The sequence below is a fragment of the Genypterus blacodes genome, unplaced genomic scaffold (genome assembly GCF_046128005.1).
Source record: "Genypterus blacodes isolate CSIRO-AG114 ecotype Tasmania unplaced genomic scaffold, CSIRO-AGI_Gbla_v1 ptg000058l_1, whole genome shotgun sequence".
NCBI classification, from domain to species: Eukaryota; Metazoa; Chordata; class Actinopteri; order Ophidiiformes; family Ophidiidae; genus Genypterus; species Genypterus blacodes.
In genome coordinates, this window is record NW_027466870.1 from 4,681,811 (window position 1) to 4,700,025 (window position 18,215).

General features: G+C 41.7%; 3 protein-coding genes across 8 annotated transcripts; 1 reads left to right on the forward strand and 2 right to left on the reverse strand.

Annotated features, from left to right (window-relative positions):
• Positions 1–1,000: 1,000 nt before the first annotated feature.
• LOC143002876 (uncharacterized) lies at positions 1,001–3,956 on the reverse strand. 5 transcript variants are annotated; one of them, XM_076153258.1, is made up of 13 exons: positions 3,723–3,956; positions 3,374–3,584; positions 3,135–3,274; positions 2,868–2,959; positions 2,630–2,739; positions 2,511–2,554; positions 2,354–2,413; positions 2,186–2,224; positions 2,015–2,098; positions 1,830–1,921; positions 1,685–1,743; positions 1,458–1,601; positions 1,001–1,364 (listed from the first exon to the last, which is right to left on the reverse strand). In XM_076153258.1, exons 1-13 carry the CDS (start codon positions 3,723–3,725, stop codon positions 1,129–1,131), a joined length of 1,314 nt encoding a protein of 437 aa, XP_076009373.1. In that variant the 5' UTR covers positions 3,726–3,956; the 3' UTR covers positions 1,001–1,128. The 5 variants fall into 5 exon arrangements, with proteins under 5 accessions (XP_076009373.1, XP_076009375.1, XP_076009374.1 ...); XM_076153260.1 differs by having other exon boundaries at positions 1,001–1,224; positions 1,321–1,361; positions 2,511–2,739; XM_076153259.1 differs by having other exon boundaries at positions 1,001–1,224; positions 1,321–1,364; positions 2,511–2,739.
• A 417-nt stretch (positions 3,957–4,373) lies between these two features.
• Positions 4,374–6,305, reverse strand: LOC143003058 (chemokine XC receptor 1-like). The gene is made up of 2 exons (XM_076153534.1): positions 5,991–6,305; positions 4,374–5,748 (listed from the first exon to the last, which is right to left on the reverse strand). Exon 2 carries the CDS (start codon positions 5,736–5,738, stop codon positions 4,785–4,787), a length of 954 nt encoding a protein of 317 aa, XP_076009649.1. The 5' UTR covers positions 5,739–5,748; positions 5,991–6,305; the 3' UTR covers positions 4,374–4,784.
• A 187-nt stretch (positions 6,306–6,492) lies between these two features.
• On the forward strand, positions 6,493–17,980 carry fyco1a (FYVE and coiled-coil domain autophagy adaptor 1a). Of its 2 annotated transcripts, none has more exons than XM_076153530.1 (18): positions 6,493–6,588; positions 7,441–7,555; positions 8,173–8,279; positions 8,400–8,525; positions 8,772–8,878; positions 9,542–9,685; positions 9,822–9,915; positions 10,061–12,526; positions 12,644–12,736; positions 12,884–13,002; positions 13,086–13,253; positions 13,510–13,662; positions 13,874–14,103; positions 14,587–14,740; positions 15,596–15,688; positions 15,795–16,005; positions 16,677–16,786; positions 16,987–17,980. In XM_076153530.1, exons 1-18 carry the CDS (start codon positions 6,508–6,510, stop codon positions 17,060–17,062), a joined length of 4,647 nt encoding a protein of 1,548 aa, XP_076009645.1. In that variant the 5' UTR covers positions 6,493–6,507; the 3' UTR covers positions 17,063–17,980. The 2 variants fall into 2 exon arrangements, with proteins under 2 accessions (XP_076009645.1, XP_076009646.1); XM_076153531.1 differs by having other exon boundaries at positions 7,444–7,555.
• Positions 17,981–18,215: the final 235 nt, after the last annotated feature.

Here is an 18,215-nt window from a genome sequence, read left to right on the forward strand (position 1 = left end):
TTCTGTTAACACTCGTTTCTCTGATGTATCCTTTTGAGTTGAATTCCACTCTGCTGTATGAATACATGGTTACTCTCAATAAAGTTTATTTTGGTAGAAGGGTTAACTGTCCAATCAGGGCCAAGCGTTGGTGTGTTGTGGTGGATGAAACCCTCCACTGTGTGGAGACACAACACAGCAGATTACTGAGGTGAACTTTGATTCTGGTTACAGCCAAACATTAACAAGACATAAGGAAGTTACAGACATTAAAGTAAGAGGAGTTTAATCATCTACTGAGTGATTGAGAGTTGATATCCTGACTGATCAGCCGGCATTGACTGTAAGTGTACCCACTTCAAAAGTATTGAAAAAATGTAGTATTTATAAGACGCAAAGTACAATTAAGAGGACTAACGGGTGGAGCAACTGGAACTGTAACACTTACACATACTAAGATTTTGGCTTCTTGACAAGAAAGAAAAGTCAAATGTTTGTTTTTTGAACAATGCCTCCATGAAATACAAAACCATAGTGGTCTGTATATTTGTAGAACCTGATGTTCACCTTTCTGGTTCTTAGTCTTTCCTTGTTCCTTGTTTCTAGTTCTGCGTATCAGGCTGTTTGACTTGATAATACACACAAGAGTTCATTATAAACTTCATGTTGTATAAAATGAGTCACCCAATATAAAATAATCACCAGACAAATAACACAATTCTCTGATTTGGTTTTATCTTCAATTTTCCTCGGTACTTCAAAGATCTATCTTACATTTGTTTACACATTCATGCACTGTAAAAGGATTGTAATAACATTTGGTGTTTTTCCAAAACAAGCACATTCCACACAGTCCCTCCCCCTGATGGTTCATCACACTGCCCACACATTTCCTCACTGCTGACTGGTGGAACACAGCACAGGCTGCTTTAAACACAGAGGGTCTGATCCATTTTTACTTACATTTCCTTGTAAAATAGACAGATTCTTCATTCACTTCATTGCTTTATCACTATTTTGGTGTTGTAATGAATTAGTTTGGGCACAAGAAGCAAAACCACATTCTCAATTAAAACTTTAATGATATTTACATTTACATGACATGTGAGCATCCATACTGAACTTTGAATGCAGTTTCAGATCTACATTTTACACAAATATTCCCACAATGACCGTTACAATAAACGCAACGATCCCAACGTAGAAGAAAATTGAAACAGCCAAGCCGACTGCACCGAGCTTCACCTGGAGGTTAGAGAGATATACAGTGATCATTAATAAACAGTATACCAATACATTTTCAAACCTTGTTAAAGTGTAGCTGGTTTCCATGGTTTCCACCTTTTTGTTGTGCTGACTTGACCCCTGTAAAGTTTGCGAGCCTACTGGAACAGAACAAGTTGAACAGATTTGTTTCGATGTTGTTGCTCCTTCAGTGTTATTGTATATTTGTAGAGCATTTCTTCACAGTTACTCACCTCTACTGCGCTGTGACTCTCTGTAAATACTGATTAGAATGATCCACATAAAAAACAGGAAATTCCAGACTGCGTAACTGGTCGTCACGTTGAGAATCCAACACTCCGCTCTCCTCAACCAAAGACCCACAAAGATGGCAGCGACTGCGTGTGAAACAGATTCAGATATAAAATAAGCGTGCAAAGACACAAAGCTGCAGCGACATTTAGACTGTGGATTCACTTACATGTTAAAAACTCATGGATGACCAAACACACTAGAGCAGCATAATCACGGAGGCCCTTTCTTGAACCAAACAGGAAGAGAACAAACAGTTACTCGTCACACTGTCAAGTCAAACATTAAGGCAGGGGCCAAAGATCTGAACTTACAGGTTATGATCGGGTTCAATCGGAAGAGAGAAGATCACAAACTGCATGAGACTGAATAATGTCGCCACACTCGCAAGTGCAATAATTTCGACCTAAACACAGATGCAAACAAACACATACACACTTGTAAAAATGACAGCTCACCACTATTCAGAACACACAGCAAAGAACGTAAAAATACTCACATTGATGGAATCCAACAGACATAACAAGGTCAAAGCGGCTGTTTGAGTAACCAGGGTGATTGCTCTGCATAACATCAGAAATACCTGGCGAAGGACATAAATGTAAACAATTTAGTGACCCAGTGACCCAGTGTAACCACGACGACAAGTCCTATACATACCATGTCTTACCTGGGGGGTATGGGTTATTGTTTTAGCCAGGGGCACTGCCTGAAGAGAGAGAGAGAGAGAGAGAGAGAGAGAGAGAGGGAGAGAGAGAGAGGGAGAGAGAGAGAGAGAGAGAGGTTATGTATTATTGGGTTATGTTGTGATCTAATAGGTGTCAGCACAAAAACGCACCTGACCCAGAGCTCCCAAACCGGTTGAAAGAGCCAACAGTGACACAGCGGCGTCCAGATGCTGATTACACACAGAGAGAATGAGCAGATACAATGATGGAACGACTAGAGTTTAGATATTTGCAGGCAGGACGTGTTTTTGTAGCGAAGAAAACAACCTTTGTTTCATTAATGGTACCATTTGTTGGATAAGGTGTTGAACCTGTAGGAATAACGGCAGGAGGTGAACTGATGCCAGGCGAATTGGTTGGTTCTGTTGTTGTTGAACTTGTAGTACTTGTTTCTGGAGTACTCGCTGTAGTGCTTGGTTCGGTAGTCGTGGTGAGTGGAGGTAAGGTGACAATCACGCGCTCCCAGAATGTGACGAAGTTTTCAACAAATGTAGCTCTGAAATATGTGGGACATACACAGAGGTCAATGACAAACATATCACCCCACATCAACTGTAATACTGAACCAAGTAAGGCGGAGGTTTACATTATTGACGTTATAGTAATCACTGAGTGTGGGATCACCTGAAAATGACGCCCATCTCCGCCTCCTGTCCTGTCCAGCTAACGTTGAGGGAAGTCTTTCCTCGACTGTTCTTTTGACTGACAGCAGAGGCCTGAAGATGAAGACGAAAGCAGAGAAACTTCACACCCAGAAAAAGCTTCAGAACAAGATGTGAAGCTGTGGTAGAGCTTCAGCTGTAAAGTTACTATTCATCTTCAAATAACACAGAGAGAGACTTTATGAATTGTTAAATCAGAAATGCACTGATTGATAACAGGACGACTCACCGGGGAATCATTGCACGTCAGGAGTTTAGATGTTTTAACATCAAGCAAAGTAAACTGTCCAACAGGAGGACCGTCCTCTGTCACCCGTGCCTCCAACAAAAACCCTGTGAACTTCTGGGTCGATTTGCTTCGAAGATGAACTGAAAATAGTTTGATGCTTTAACACGGTGAGATATAAGATTTCACTTCCATAGCAACAAGTTAATCTACAGTGAAAAGGGGACAGACAGTGGCAGTACCTGTGATTGGCTCGCCTCTTTGTCCAGGTGTGCATGTGACCTCAAACGGTGGTGCACTGTCCTGAGGAGGATAAGGCGACCCTCCAGATGGCTGATGTATGACTGACATTGACTGACAGGACTGTGTTAAGTCAAGAGTAGCGTAACCCTTCACTTTTAGAAAGCTGTGTAGTCCAATCAAACCACTAAAGAGCATAAGAAGAGACCACATCTGCAAACAAGGTGGAAATGCCATTAGATAAATGTAAACATGCAGAAAAACATTCTCACTGGAAAAGGAACTATCTTTCTCTTTGTTGTCCAAAATATCTATTCATATACAAAAGTAGAAGCAGTTATCTGATCTTACCATAGGGTCGGATTCATCTGTATAGCCTGGGAAGAATTTCAGACGACTTCACAACACTCAGAAAGTGTGAATATGAAACTTTAAAAGTCTTGAAGTTAAAAACTCATAACGAACAGGAACTAACTTCAGGAATCTCCGTACAGAAATGAATTCTTCTTCCAGGCGGTGAGGTTTGCAATGAGTAATGAGTGCAATAACTCAGATAACAGAATGAGGAAACTGAATTCTGCCCCAATGTTGTGTCCGATTGTTTGGAAAGTATGTCAGATATTTCCATATCCAGTATTGGGCACATGATGCCCTCTGTTGGATCAAAGTAGGAACTTAAAAAGACACCAAAGCTGCATGTACTGTATGGATTTTGTCGGTGCTGGCTGAGTCCTATGACCTGATTATGTCACAATATGATGGTTAAAAATAATCTGCACCCTCAGTTAATCTAGGGCCGATTAAAAAGGGCGATGAACATTGGACACAGTGTCTCTTTAGTCTGTATACACAGCATGTCAACTCTAAAGTGTATGTCAATAATGTGAAATCAGCAGTGTAGATTTCTTTAGTCTTTTCTAACACTGCAGATATTTTAAAACATTTGTTCTTGGATCTGCTTTGTCTGCTGGAATATGTGTATAAAAGAAGATAGACCAGGGAGAGAATTATCAGCATCAAACTTTATTTGACCGTAAAAACATGGAGATAAATAGAAGGCCAAAGAATTCAATTTCAGCAAAAGGTGCTTTTCTTCAGACGTCTATCAGCCTTACAGACTTAACTCTGGGCAAACTATATAAACTTGCAAGCATTATAACCAAGAATACACTGCAAATGTATGCAAATCCAATCCAAACCCAAAATCATAGATAAATTGTGCTATATAAGAAACCATGCATGTACTACTCAGATTAAGTCACAAATAACTACTTATTCATTAACAATCACACATATGAACACAATAAAGAAGAAAGTATGCAGTAAACAACAGAAAGCATTTAAAGTCAAATAAAAGCATCTAGTGCATGGATCCTTGTGAGCAGAGGTTTGTCATTCTGACCTGCTGCGCCTTCACTGAACTTTGACGAACATTCGATGCAGTAGTGACTTCAAATGACCTCTGAACGTCACACCAACAAATGCATAGAAGATTGGGTTGAGGCAGCAGTGGGAGAAAGCCACGAGCCGGCTCACAGCGAAGGCGTATTCCAGGTTGTTCCTCGCATCACAAGTATCAAAGGGCGCTATCAAGTGGTCTGCCAGCATCCTCAGGAAGATGACGATGTTGTATGGTACCCAGCCCGCAAAAAAGACAGTCACAATGGAGAAGATGAGCCTCACTGCTCTGCTCTTTGTGTGGGACCTTGTTCTTGTGATTTTCAGCAAAATCTGCGTGTAACAGAAAGTCATCACGCCAAAAGCAACCAAGAAAAATATGTTCTGTTGGTAAATGCCAATGGTTTTCCACAGTGAATCTCCAATTTCACAGGCGAAGGATTCTCGATCACTGTGGTAGATAACGTGAACAGAGCTGTGGAGGAAGTAAGGCATGGCTGCTCCAACGCTGACCCCCCATAGGATGACTGACACGATGATACCAGAACTGACTCTGTGCCTGTCCATGTCCAAGTGCGGATGGACCACAGCCAAATATCTGTAGATGGTCATGATAGTCAGGAATAGAATGCTGCTGTAAAATCCGATGAAGAAGATGAAGGTCACCACTTGGCAGAGTCTCTTTGAAAGCACCCAGCCCAAGACGTGGTAAACTGCCCAGAAGGGGAGACCCGCCGTAAAGACGAGGTCAGATAGGGCCAAGTTGAGGATGAATATGTTGGTGAGAGACTTCATGTTCTCATATAAAGCCAGGATCACAAGGACCAGGATGTTCCCTGTGAGACTCAGGGTTATCACAACAGAGAAGAAGATGGGAATGGCAAAGGAGCTGAATTTGACAGCATTGCCGCTGTCACAGATTTCATCTTCACCACTGTAATCGTAAGTGTAATTGAAATTGTCCGCCATTATTGGAAACCTAGAAATAAAATACAAGTGAGTCATGTCATACATGTTCCTCCTTCCTTAACTATTCATTCATTTATTCTATATCATTATCTGAGATATAAGGAGTAATAAAAGAATAACTCTGCTCATTTTGTAATTACTGAATGCACTAAATGATAGAGACAGAGGTTTAATTGTACTAAATTAATTGTTTTACTAATAAAAACCTTATGGTAACCAAATATCATTAGGATTAGCAATAAATCAACCTACCTGTTGCTTGATGCGTTTTAGTTCTGTCGACAATAGGGAAATAAAAGTTTTTGCTTCAGGACTGACTGGCGTTTCTATTCCTGGTTCCGTTTCAAAAATCGGAAAGGAATCGAAAGTCCCATCACAAAAGCAACAACACACCATCCAAGACCACAGCAGAGGTCACAGATGGCTACACATGGTTTATGCAGCCATTCTAAAGTCTAAAACGTTATTTCAATTATTAATGTTTATTATTATCTAGTTTAGAAAGAATTTATTCAACAGGCGTGTTCTGTTTTAAACCTAAAACATTTTTTAAAATATGTGAATAACTAAAATTTGAGAAAATAACATTTTGCCATCAAAATGAACTGAGAATACGTTGTATCGTGAGGTATGTGAGCTTTAAAACTAACTATTGGTCACATGACGAGACTGTTTACTCTGCTGCGACAACTCAACATATTAGTCCCGCCTACTAGCCTCACAGCGGTTGGTCATAGTGCCACATCTCGCTTTCCCATTGGACAGCACAATGTCAGTCACGAATGTCACACTCAACAAGTTTGTTGACGCATACAAACGACCAGGGTTGTTATGGACTATATCTGTAAAAGTATGTCAAAGTTATTTCTTTTTTTGTCATTGTTTTAACTCAAAGTATTCAGAAACACGTAGATAGCGAGGCCATTATGTAAGGCGTTGTGTGACGGTGATGTCACGCTCTTATTTGTTTGAGAACATTTACTGAGAAACAAACTAAGGTTGTTTGTAAACGCTCGAGCTGTTAGCTAGCTTAGCTTAACAACATCAACTACTATTCGTAGAACAAAGAAAAGTTGTTTGCGCTGTAACAACCGATACTTCTTACAACTGCGCGTTATCTTTACATCCTTAAAACCTTAACACGAAGTAATGCATGCCCAAAGTGTTACATTATGGTACCAAATGGTGTGTAAAGTGCAAACGTAACGTCGAAAGTGTCTTGTCATTGTGATTCAGAATATTGATTCCATTCTGAAACGTTTGCACAGCGAGTTTCTCAAAACACTTGTTGCTTTGTTATGCAAATAGTAACATCAGAGTATTTGCTGTGTAGTAACCACTATGTAATTGTACTGTGATTCAAAGTGTGGCTGTAATTGCATTGTGTAATAAAATAGTCAATCATACACTACATTAGATCTTGTTGTACTGTTTATCTGTTATTTTGACAAAATCAGAAAAGATGTCACTTTAGAATCTTGCTTCATGTAATGGCTATGTGTGACCATGTTTATTGACTAAATAAGTAATTGATATCAGCAGATTAATCAGCCAATTGTTGCAGCACTAGTGACCAAAATCACGTTTCGTCCTCATTCAGAAAGGAAAGAGAAAGAAAGCAGGAAGTCGTCCTAATGGCTACACTGTCCATTCCATTCATGTCAATCTTTTGTGCCTGACTGATACTGATTCTCTGATTCAGCAGACTGGGTGTGACCCTGTGACCCCTGGTTGCCAGGGAGACAGCGGTGGGGCCATGGCTGCTGGGGCTACCGTTGGGGAGAGCCAACTCCAGAGGATTATCAGAGATCTGCACGGTACGCCAAACTTTGTGTGTGTGTGTGTGTGTGTATGTGTGTGTGCATGGATGTGTGAATAGCAGACAATCCTGGCCACGTGGCTTTTACAATTAGAGAAGGAAGCCTCATGACTTTAGTTGTGGCATAACGACGTGACAAACAAAGAAACAGTGAGAAGGGGAGAGCGATGCAACCCCTTCTGGTAACCTGATTCAGGGCGACCTCGTGTCCCTGCTGTAAAGGTGTGGTCCAAACGGGGAGCCTTTTTCCAGCATGCAGCGAGACAGAGCTTGTGTGCATAGGGTGCACCCATCACGGCTCTCCTTTCAGTTTTTACGATGGATAAGAGGCAAGTGACGATGAGCGAACAGGATGGCATCAAAGCAAAAACAAAAAGGATATTGATCTTTGTGATGTTTGCAGTTTTCCTTCCTGCTTCTTCGTTCCCAGATAACAGCCCTAAATGTCTATACATGGGGTCTACTGTTCCTTTCTGTTTTGGTTCAAATATATAGTATACATCAGGAGCTTATAGGTTGAGTGTGTTTGCCAAGGTAAGTTTTGATGTTTCGCATGTGAGTGGCAACTGTGTGGCTGTCCTCAGTAATCTTTGTTCATCTTGCCAAATATTTCAGAGGCGGTTGCTGAGCTTGCAAAGGAGCACAGGGAAAGTGGGGAGCCAATCACAGATGACAGCACCAACCTGCACAAGTTCTCCTACAAATTGGAGTATCTGCTGCAGGTCGGAATTTGCTCGTATTGCGTCAACAGATTCAAGTTCATTTGTGACATACTATACCTCTGCTTTAAGAATATAAATCATTATGTACCATTACGCATTCCAACTGTATTTCTCTTTCAGTTTGACCAAAAGGAGAAAACCACATTTCTAGGCACCAAGAAAGATTATTGGGATTACTTCATTGATTGTTTGGCTAAAATCAAAGGAGCAAATGATGGGATCCGCTTCGTCAAGTCTATCAGTGAGGTATGGAGATTTTGATCTTTTGTTGTATGATGCATTCATTCATTCATTCATTCATTCATTCATTCATTCATTCATCATTAATCCTAGTATTGCATTCATACATAAATTGTTTATTAAATTAGAACAATTTATTCCTGTGCTTATGAGATATGTTTTCTTGAGTAGAAGGAGTGTATGGCTCTGTGTGTATGAAGAACACTCTGTTACTTGTAGTGTGTGAAACGTTGTGCTCTTTTGCTTCTGTAGGTGAAGACGTCTCTGGGGAAGGGACGAGCATTCATTCGATATTCCCTCGTACATCAGAGGCTGGCTGACACACTGCAGCAATGTCTGATGAACCAGAGAGTCACAAGGTAAAACTGTTATTGTTGAGTTGATATCAGAGCCTAACAGAGGTCTATGGCCCTTTGAAGCAATATTTAGAAGGATTTCCCCTTTTTTTTCAAATAACTAATCAATGGTGGACTTTTGCTCAAGTGGACATGACTGGAAAAATAGAGATGCGTCTTTAGGATGACCACGGTCTTATTCTTTCCATTGTGTTTTGCTTTTACCACTTCCCTGGTCATAGTACTTCAGTAGAACATGAGTCAGTCTTACTAATTAGTGTAATTATTGCTTTTAATGACTCACCATAGGACAAGCATGGGTGTGTGTCTGCACCAGTCATTATATAATATAATTCACATGGCACTGAACTAAAAATACATAACCACAGGGAAGGCATTTAGAGCATCATCTTTGATAATGACACATGATGCACATACCTACTTTCTGTGTAAAAAAAAAAAAGTGGCATTTAGTGTCGACTGCTCTCTGCTTGTAAGTTCAATTTGGTTTGACATTTGTAACATTTTGTAAACAAGTTTGTTTTTTGTGTTCGATCAAGCTTGATAGTAACTGCTGTACCAGACACAAAGCCTTTAATTAAACCGTGATAGAACGGCAACGGTTGAAAAGTTTTGGAATTTAATTGGCAGACAAATCCAACCTCTCCTAACCTCTCTCTCCCACAGTGATTGGTATTATTCAAGAAGCCCCTTCTTGAAGCCCCATCTCAGCGTTGATATCATCAATCACCTGTATGAGCTCAATGAAGTCCAGTTTGATGTGGCCTCCAGGGGTCATGACCTTGATGCGTCATGGCCCACCTTTGCAAGGTAACAAATGAACCAAAGCCTGAAAATGTTAGTTGACGAATACTTAGATATACTGCATTTTTAAAGCAACAAGAAATTAACACGTTATTTGTGTTTAAGAGCATCATTATTTATCGATTTATTTGACTATCATCAGGAAGACTCTAGGAGTGGGAAACTCACCTGGCTACATGTGGAAACCTCCCAGTCGCAGTTCCAGCATGAACAGTTTGGCCAGCAGCTACTCACAGGTAACAGAAACAAGCCTTTAATGTCCTCATATGTCACTTTCATCATGCAGTTTTGTTCATGTGTGTGTAATAGAAATTGATATCATCCCTAATCCATTCCTCTATTCCTTCCCTCCTCCCCTGATTCCCCCATACTACCATCTAGCAAGCATTTGATTTCCCCTGTAGCCCTGAACATGGCCAGAGTCTGCTGAGTGAGCTGAATGAGTCTCTGCCTGTCTGCAGTGAAAATGCCAGTGCAGTAGAAGACCTTCAGCTGGAGCTAGACCAGTCTGAGCTGAAGCAGCGGCAGCTCTTAGATACGGTGCAGCAGCTGGGCGATGAGGCTGCTGAGCTCAGGGGAGTGGTGGTGGAGCTTCAGAGGCAGCTGGATGTGTCGCTTGCTGCCCAAGAGGAGCAACAGCACTTGCACGGAGCCTTCAAAGCTCTGCAGGGAAAAGAGGAAGCCCTGTCTAGAGAGCTGGAGACACTCAGGGCTAGAGATAGAACCAAAGATGCTGAACAACGCCTGCTCCAGGGAAAATTGGTGGTTGCTGAGGAGAAGAACATCGAGCTCCTTGCCAAGTTGGATGGGGTTTTGAATGAAAAGAGCCAGCAGACAGCAAGTCATTTTGATTCAGCTCAAAAGATCCACACATTGCTGGATAGACTGAAAGAGGCAGAGAAAGGGAAGATAGAAGCTGTTGGTGAGATAGAAGAGAGGAAAAGACAGGCAGAAAGGCTAGAGGAGGCGCTGATAGTCAAGGAGGCAGATGCAAAAAAAGGTGAGACAAAACTCGGAGCATTGGTTTCATTAGCATCTGAGGAGAAGACCAAGTTGGAGGCAAAAGTGGAGGAACAATGTTCCACTATTGATAAGCTGCAGGTGAACCTGATGCTGAGAGAGAAAGAAGACATCAACCTGCAAAAGCAGCTTCATGACCTCCAAAGATCTATTGTAGAGAAGGAGGAACAGGTGAATGAAGTCAGGAGGAGAACAGGAAAAGATAAAGATGAAATGCAAAAGAATATGGATTGCTTGAAGGATTCCTTTGAAAGAGAGGTCATTGCCCTGAAGGAGAAGCTTAAGAGCAAAGAAGCAGAGCTGACATCCAACTGCCAAACACTACAAGAGAGAGAAGCCAAGAACCAGAGCCTGACCACAGAGAAGGACAAACTGACCAATGCCCTCACTGAGCTCGAGACTAATGTCAAAGATCAGGCCAGTAAGGTAGAAGACTACAAGACACAGTGCCTCAATCTAATGGAAGTGAATGAGAAACTGCTCATCACAGTGAAGAAAAATGAAGAGATAAAAAAGGAGATGTCAGAAAATAGAACGGTGATTGAGGCTGAATTAGCAACACTAAGGGCGTCTGAGAAACAGCTTAGAGGCCAACTGGATGATACCAAGATGACAGTGGATGAAAAAGACAAAAGGCTGCGCGTGGAGAACCGTAACCTGGATGAGAGTTTGCAGCGAGCGAGCATGGCTGCAAAGCTCTCAGAGGCCACATCAAAGAGGCTGGAGCAGGAGAACCACAGCCTGAGAGAGGAGCAAGACACCGTGAAGGCATCGCTCAGCAGCATGCAGGCTGACCTGAAGAATGTTCACAGGCAGATCGAAGAGCTGGAAAAGAACTTAGGATCTTCACGTAAGAATGAAGCCAGCCTTGGAGAACAGCTCAGAACAAAAGAGGCCCAGCTAGAGAAGAAAGAGAAGAACTTTGTTGAGCTCCAGTGTAAGTTAAAAGCTCTGGAAGCCAAGGAGAAGGAGCTTGAGGCAGCTAAGGCCACTGCAGAAGCAACCTGTTCCAGACAGACAGAGGTGATCGAAAGGCTTACCTCTGAGAAACAGGCCGTAGAGAAGTCTCAGCTGGAGAGGAGCACCGCCCATGCAAAGGAGGGCCAGGAAGTGAGTGCCAAACTTACTATGGTTGAAGGCCAGTTAGAAGTGAACATGAAAGAAGTGTCCAGGCTCCAGGCACAAGTCCTGGACCTCAGAGTGCATTCACAGAGATCAGAGGAGGATAAGCTGAAGTCCCAAGTACAGCTGGAGGTTACAGAGGCCCAGAGAGATGAACTCAAGACTCTGACTGACCAACTGAAGTCCCAAATTGAGACACTAAATCAGAAGCACATATCAGAGCTCATGCAGAGCAAGAAGACAGAAGGGGCTCTCAATGAGGAGCGTGACAGAGAAATAGCTGCTCGTGCTCAGATGGCTCTTTCTGAGGCTGCCATCAAAGAAGAGCTTGCCAACTTCAAGTCCGAAAATGCCCGACTGGTCCTTGAGAACAGCGAGACACAGGAAAGCTTGCACAGGACAACCACAGAGATGGCAGAGTTGGGCATGACCATCTGTAAGCTGGGGGCCGAGGTTGCGAAGCTCGAGCAAGAGGTGGAGCAACAAGAGGATTGCATATCAAAGCTACAGCAGGAGAAGGAAAGCGGAGTAAGAGAGGAGCTGACAGAGGTGGAAAAGCTTACAGGGACAATAGAGGAGCTCCAGCAGAAGCTGGAAAAGGCCCATAGCCAAGCGCAGATGATCAAGGACTCCAGCAGAGAGGAAGTAGAAGCTGTTAAATTCCAAATGAGCTCAGAGAGAATGAATCAGCAGACCCAGATTAAGGTGAATTTAATGAATATCTTAATTATGTTGAACCCCTAATTTGGCACCGTTATATTAGTTTGTTGCGTCACTATATTCAGTTTACTTACCTTGTTTTTTGTTTTGTTACTTTCACAGAATTTAAATGAGCAGCTAGTTAAGGTGAAAGCCCAGCTGGAAGTGGAGCTGGAGAATTTAACCATTATGGAGGCCAAAGTTTCTAAAGTTGAGGTTTGTATCTTTGTGTGTTGTGTGCTTACATTTTAAAGTGTGCAGCTAGACACCAGCTAAGCGCACAATAACATAGGAATAGCCTGGCACAGTCACAAAAGCCTGCTGCCAGAAGTGTCAAAAATGGTTTTATTATGTTTTACAAAGGCTGTGAATGAGCAGTACTTGCAACTTACTGGTGAGAAGGACACTCACATCACGAGGTCAGAAACTGCCATCCGCGAGAGTGAAAGGGAGATTCAGCAACTCCAAGACTCCGTCAACAGGTATGCTTGACACCGTTGTCGCCTGTACATTTCATGTGATGACCATGACTCTGATGTGCTTCCGCCTCCTTTCTCTTCCTCAGTGCTGAAGGTGCACTTTCAGATACGCAAAAGCTCTGCGAGGATCTGAAGCAGAAACTTGCCACAGCAGAAGCTGAGAATCAAAGCAGTTACATCAAGATGTCGGCAGAGATCGATGACCTCAGCAGAACCAGGACCAACCTTGGAGAGCGACTCATCGAGCTTATAAAGTAGGAGTCCAACATGAGAGGACCATTAATGGAAATATAGGAGACGTTCCCACTTACACACTTATACACTAATGTTATCCTTGCCTTTGTTGTTTAATTGTTTCTCCAACTCTAAAATAAGAAGTGTAAAAAATGTAGAAGGTCTTTCTGAGTAACAAACAAGTGAGGGGAAATCTCGATTGAGTCTCAGATGGAGATTTGTTGGCCCCCAAATGACACTTGTGATCCAATGCTCTCTTTTTGTGCGTGACCTCAGGGACAAGGACGCTCTGTGGCAAAAGTCTGACGCTCTGGAGTATGAGCAGAAACTTCGAGCAGAGGAACAATGGTGGTTGGTGGATAAGGAGGCCACTCGCTGCCTGGACTGCAGTGGACAGTTTACCTGGTGGCTACGCAAACACCACTGCAGGTGGGCATTTAGTGGGCACGAGTTCCTCTGCTCTGTACTGTTGTCTGTGACATTTCCTTTTTAGGTTTGGAAATAACTCATTATCCTTGTGCTCTCTCTCCCAACATACAAGACAACAAATGAATAACAAGTAACAATTATATGTGTTATTGGCAAGCAAACATGCATTTATTTGGTTTGTGTATTTCCCTTTTCATTCATGCACTTCCAGGCTTTGTGGCCGCATCTTCTGCTACTACTGCAGCAACAACTTTGTGATGACCAAGCTCAGCGGAAAGAAGGAGCGATGCTGTAAGGAGTGTTACACTCAGCACAGCGCGGTGGTGGAGAGGTTCACAGAGGCAGAGCTGAGTCCCGCTGACACACTTCCTCCCCCACCCGGACCGGGACCTCAGTCACATTCAGAGCCGCCACCATACAAACCCACTCCAAGGGTAACAGGTGAGAGAGACATGCTGGGATGACAATTTACACAAAACAAACATGTTTATGTGTAACGTTTACACCCGTCTATGATCTGCACACACTAAACTGACTACTGCACTGTAAAACGTGTTAGCAACATTGTTCTCTAGCCCACAGATTCATTTGATTATAAATAAACTGGGTGGTTACTGAAGCAGAACTGAAAAGATTTGTGTTGTCATATTCAGGAACAAGGAAACTGCTAAGGGTGTATTTATTTGGAGAAAGGGGAAGGAGGTTTTTCATATCCATTTTGATACTTACTTTCATTTTTAGAGAAACAAAAGCTGTGTGAGATGTATTTTTTAAGTGAGTTAGTTTAGAGATTAAAACTTGTATTTAGTATTGCAAATCCTATAACTCTGTAATTTTCAGAAAGTGGCTGAATTTTGCTTACATTCTATAAGCAATTTATTAAATTCTAAATTATTTGTATAAATACTTTTTGGTTCCTACCAGTTTCAGATCCCAGCGTCAAATCTGAAGATGGAAATTTCGACATCATTACTGAAGAGGAAGTGAATGGAGTGTACGACAGCGATACCACTTCCCAGACCACAGCAGGCTCCCTGGAGGGAGAACAAGGACAGAGACCTTCAGGAGCAATGGATATGTGAGCACAGCAGATGATTCTGTGTCATTTGTGACTCATCACACTCTTCAGTCAAAGGCTTGATTAGATGGGGACAGACCTTAGAAATGACCGTGCAGAAGGTGACATCACAGTGAATGACCTAATGCTGACTTGTGATTTAAGACTCCCATTTGTATGAAATGCAAATTCATACTTCATCAAGCATTCTTATTTTTCCACATACGTGATAAATCAAAACTAATACACTTAGGACAGTCCTGATGCTATGCAGGACTGTAGGACACTGTAGAAATAGGCTCGTTGCCATGAATGACACATATTTTGTGATTCTCTTACCATTTTCAATCGTTTACAATATTGCAAGTTCTTTCTCTAACATAATATTTGAATTGATGAATGTGTTTTTAATTCCTTCCACTGAGCCACTGCTCTCCAATTATCTCAGCACATAAAAATATTTCAGACACTTCAAACTTGCTTGAGATAAATCATCCATCACAGTCATTAAACATTCATTAGTTGTAACTATAGAATGTGTTATGGTTATGTCGAGTTAGCCACTGAACAGCTTTTCCACTTCTTTCTCCAATGATGTCACTGAGTAGATTATCATATTGACATGTATGGAAACCATAGGTACACACGTTAATCACTCAATAAATCCATAATAGGCTTTAGATAAAAGCCAGGAGCAGTGATGTTGAGAATACATTCATTATAAGAAACTTGCACCTTTAAAATGTATGGTCATGATCTGTGTGTAATCTCCATAATCTGTTTAAGATGCATTGTCATGTTCCCTGAGTGGAGCACCAAGACTGTAAGCCTTCAGAGAAAAACGAGATGTTCTCTGTCTTGTAATGAAATTTGCAGAGGCACAGGCGATGCGACACCTGATGACCCCGAAGAGCACGTTCCCACTGTGCAGGATTCAGAGATCAACCTTCTGAAATCAGGAGAAGTCACGTGAGTCTTAAACGTGCTTGATACGTGTGTACTAATAAGTCACCTTGGGATTTCATCTATTTATACCTCTTGAGTGCATCTGACAATTCATCTTTTCTTGTCACAGAATGGACGTGCCTCTCAGCATCGACGACGTCTCTCAGTTCGGCGATGGTTCTCGAGAGCTTTTCATCAAGTCGAGCTGCTACAGCATGATAACTATGGCAGTGTCTGACCCCGGGCCAACCATCAGCTGGATGTTTTCCTCAGAGCCCAAGAGCATCTCCTTTAGTGTGGTTTACCGAGAATCTTCAGACTCTCAAGTGGATCAGTCAAAGGTAGAATCTCATTGTATATGTGGATGCATGCACAAGTACATGACAAGTGTGTTTTGAAGGAGTGGTGCAGCACAACAGGGATGATGTGTGTATACCTGTGACTAAAACTCTTATATAAAGGCTGAAAGGCTAAACATAATAGAGGCTGAAGGAATGATTTTTCCTTTGTTGGACATTGCAGCCACATCAGAGCTCATAGATAACACTCAAGTTATTGCAGGTGCATTTGTTTACACCTGGCAAACGCCACGCATGCTTTCATGGGCCCGCGCAACGAGGCACGAGGTCATTGGCTTCACCTTTCCAGCTTACAAAACACAGGAAAAACACTGCAGGTTCAGATCAGCAGGTTACAGTAAACATCCCGCACACACACACGCACACGTGGCATCCTTCACACACACACATCCTCACAATCTCCATTTTCTGTTTTTGTTTGCTGTGCTTTCAATCAGCTTTTAATTCAAAGTTAGGATAAGCTTGACTATCTTTTGATTCTCAGTAGACCTGCATAGTTAAAACGACTTCATTCAAAACGTGTGGTAATGAGGACATTTTCCCCTCTGCAAGTAGCTGGACATTTGACAAATGACTTCTTGCACTATGCAGAATCCTCTCACCTCCTATAAATTGAGTTCCACCTCAGACTCACATCTCTGTTCTTCTTTCAGGTGCTGATTCCTCTGACACGCTGCAATTCCCATAAAGAGACGATTCAGGGGCAGCTGAAAGTCCGACACCCCGGCCTCTACACTCTCATCTTTGACAACTCCTTCTCTCGGTAGGGAACACCTAACACCCAGCGGCCTCATCCTGCTTTTTAAATTGAGGAAGCAATGTTATTAACAAAGATGTATAATTCTCTTTTAGTCAGACTTTGCTGAGAGTGTGTGTGCATGTTTGTTATTGTGTGTGCACAAGCCTTCAGGTTTGTCGCTGCAGTTGACTGTAGACCTTTGATCTACATTTTTCCACATACAGGTTCATCTCTAAGAAAGTCTTCTACCATCTGACCATGGAGAAACCGATCATCTATGATGGAAGTGACTTTCCCTGAGGCTCGTCACTGCGTGTTGCCGTGTTGCCACAGTGGCTTCATGCATGTCATTGTGATTGGAGAGGTGGCATTCAGTCTTTTAGATTCAATTTTGTGTTTGCTTATTTACCCCCCAAATCCCATTTCCCAAATATTTTATATATTACTTACGTTGATTTAGTCCAAAATGTCCTTTTGAAGCATGGACCTTCTGTTTTGGGCTGTGTTGGTGTCTTTCTTGTGAGTGTTTTTTAGTAAGATGAAAGAGCTTTTAGAGAGAGAAGAATGATGCATGTTTTATAGTGTGTTTTTATAAGGAACACTAAGAAATGTGCCTTTAGGTCAACATGGGTTTTCCCTCAGTAAATTGCCCACAAATTGAGGACAGAAAAACACAATTTATATAATGGGAGTATAATTTTGTTTTTTCTTTATTTCTAATGGCCTCACTTTGCTGTTGCTGTTGCTATTTCCTTGTTTCTGTTACGACCACTGTGAGCAAGTCTTGCAGAGAACGACAAAATATGAAGAACGTAAGTATATGAAAGTAGTTAATGGACTTTACAGACCTACGTATCTACCAGGTCTGACAACTAACAACAGCACAATCAAAAGTAGGAGCAAACCAAGTAATATTCAGTGTCTGTGTGAAGACAGACATTATGCACTTTGTGAAAACCTCAGGAGTGTTGCATTAAATGGTAGCTGATATACTTATTTTATGTTTTGGAGGGAAAACACTATGTTTGGAGAACTTAAAATAGGTGTTCCTCCATCCTATTTATATCATTGAATGAAAATTGGAGTCATGTCATTATAATGACACGCAGAAAATTTGTATTTTTAAACTGTACTTCCAAAGTGCCAATATGTCAGGGATCAATTCCATGAGTTTTTATGAATACAGAACATGAACTCTGTGTATTATAATATTTAGAGGTTATTTGACTGAAAAAAGGACAATATCATACATTACATGATATTGTCATAATGTCAAATATCATTTCAATATTTGGAATATTTTTAGACATCCATTTAGAAACAATAGTCTGTCTGTCATTGATCCAACTGTGTTGATTTTGCTTTATTCAGAAAGAAATATGAAAATAATAACTTGAGTCACTTTCTGAGAGTTAGCAGTACACACTACCTAATGAAGCCCGGCTGACCTGCA

Bases quoted from the DNA above. Each gene is read 5' to 3' on its own strand.
- LOC143002876 (XM_076153256.1), bottom strand. The intron at 2,414-2,510 runs GTTGTTTTCTTC...GTGTGTAATCAG, and splicing joins GTACCATTAATGAAACAAAG to CATCTGGACGCCGCTGTGTC. The intron at 1,602-1,684 runs GTAAGTGAATCC...TTTCACACGCAG, and splicing joins CATCCATGAGTTTTTAACAT to TCGCTGCCATCTTTGTGGGT.
- LOC143003058 (XM_076153534.1), bottom strand. From the start codon at position 5,738: ATGGCGGACAATTTCAATTACACTTACGATTACAGTGGTGAAGATGAA.
- fyco1a (XM_076153530.1), top strand. From the start codon at position 6,508: ATGTCAGTCACGAATGTCACACTCAACAAGTTTGTTGACGCATACAAA. The intron at 12,527-12,643 runs GTGAATTTAATG...TTACTTTCACAG, and splicing joins ATCAGCAGACCCAGATTAAG to AATTTAAATGAGCAGCTAGT. The intron at 13,663-13,873 runs GTGGGCATTTAG...ATGCACTTCCAG, and splicing joins CTACGCAAACACCACTGCAG to GCTTTGTGGCCGCATCTTCT.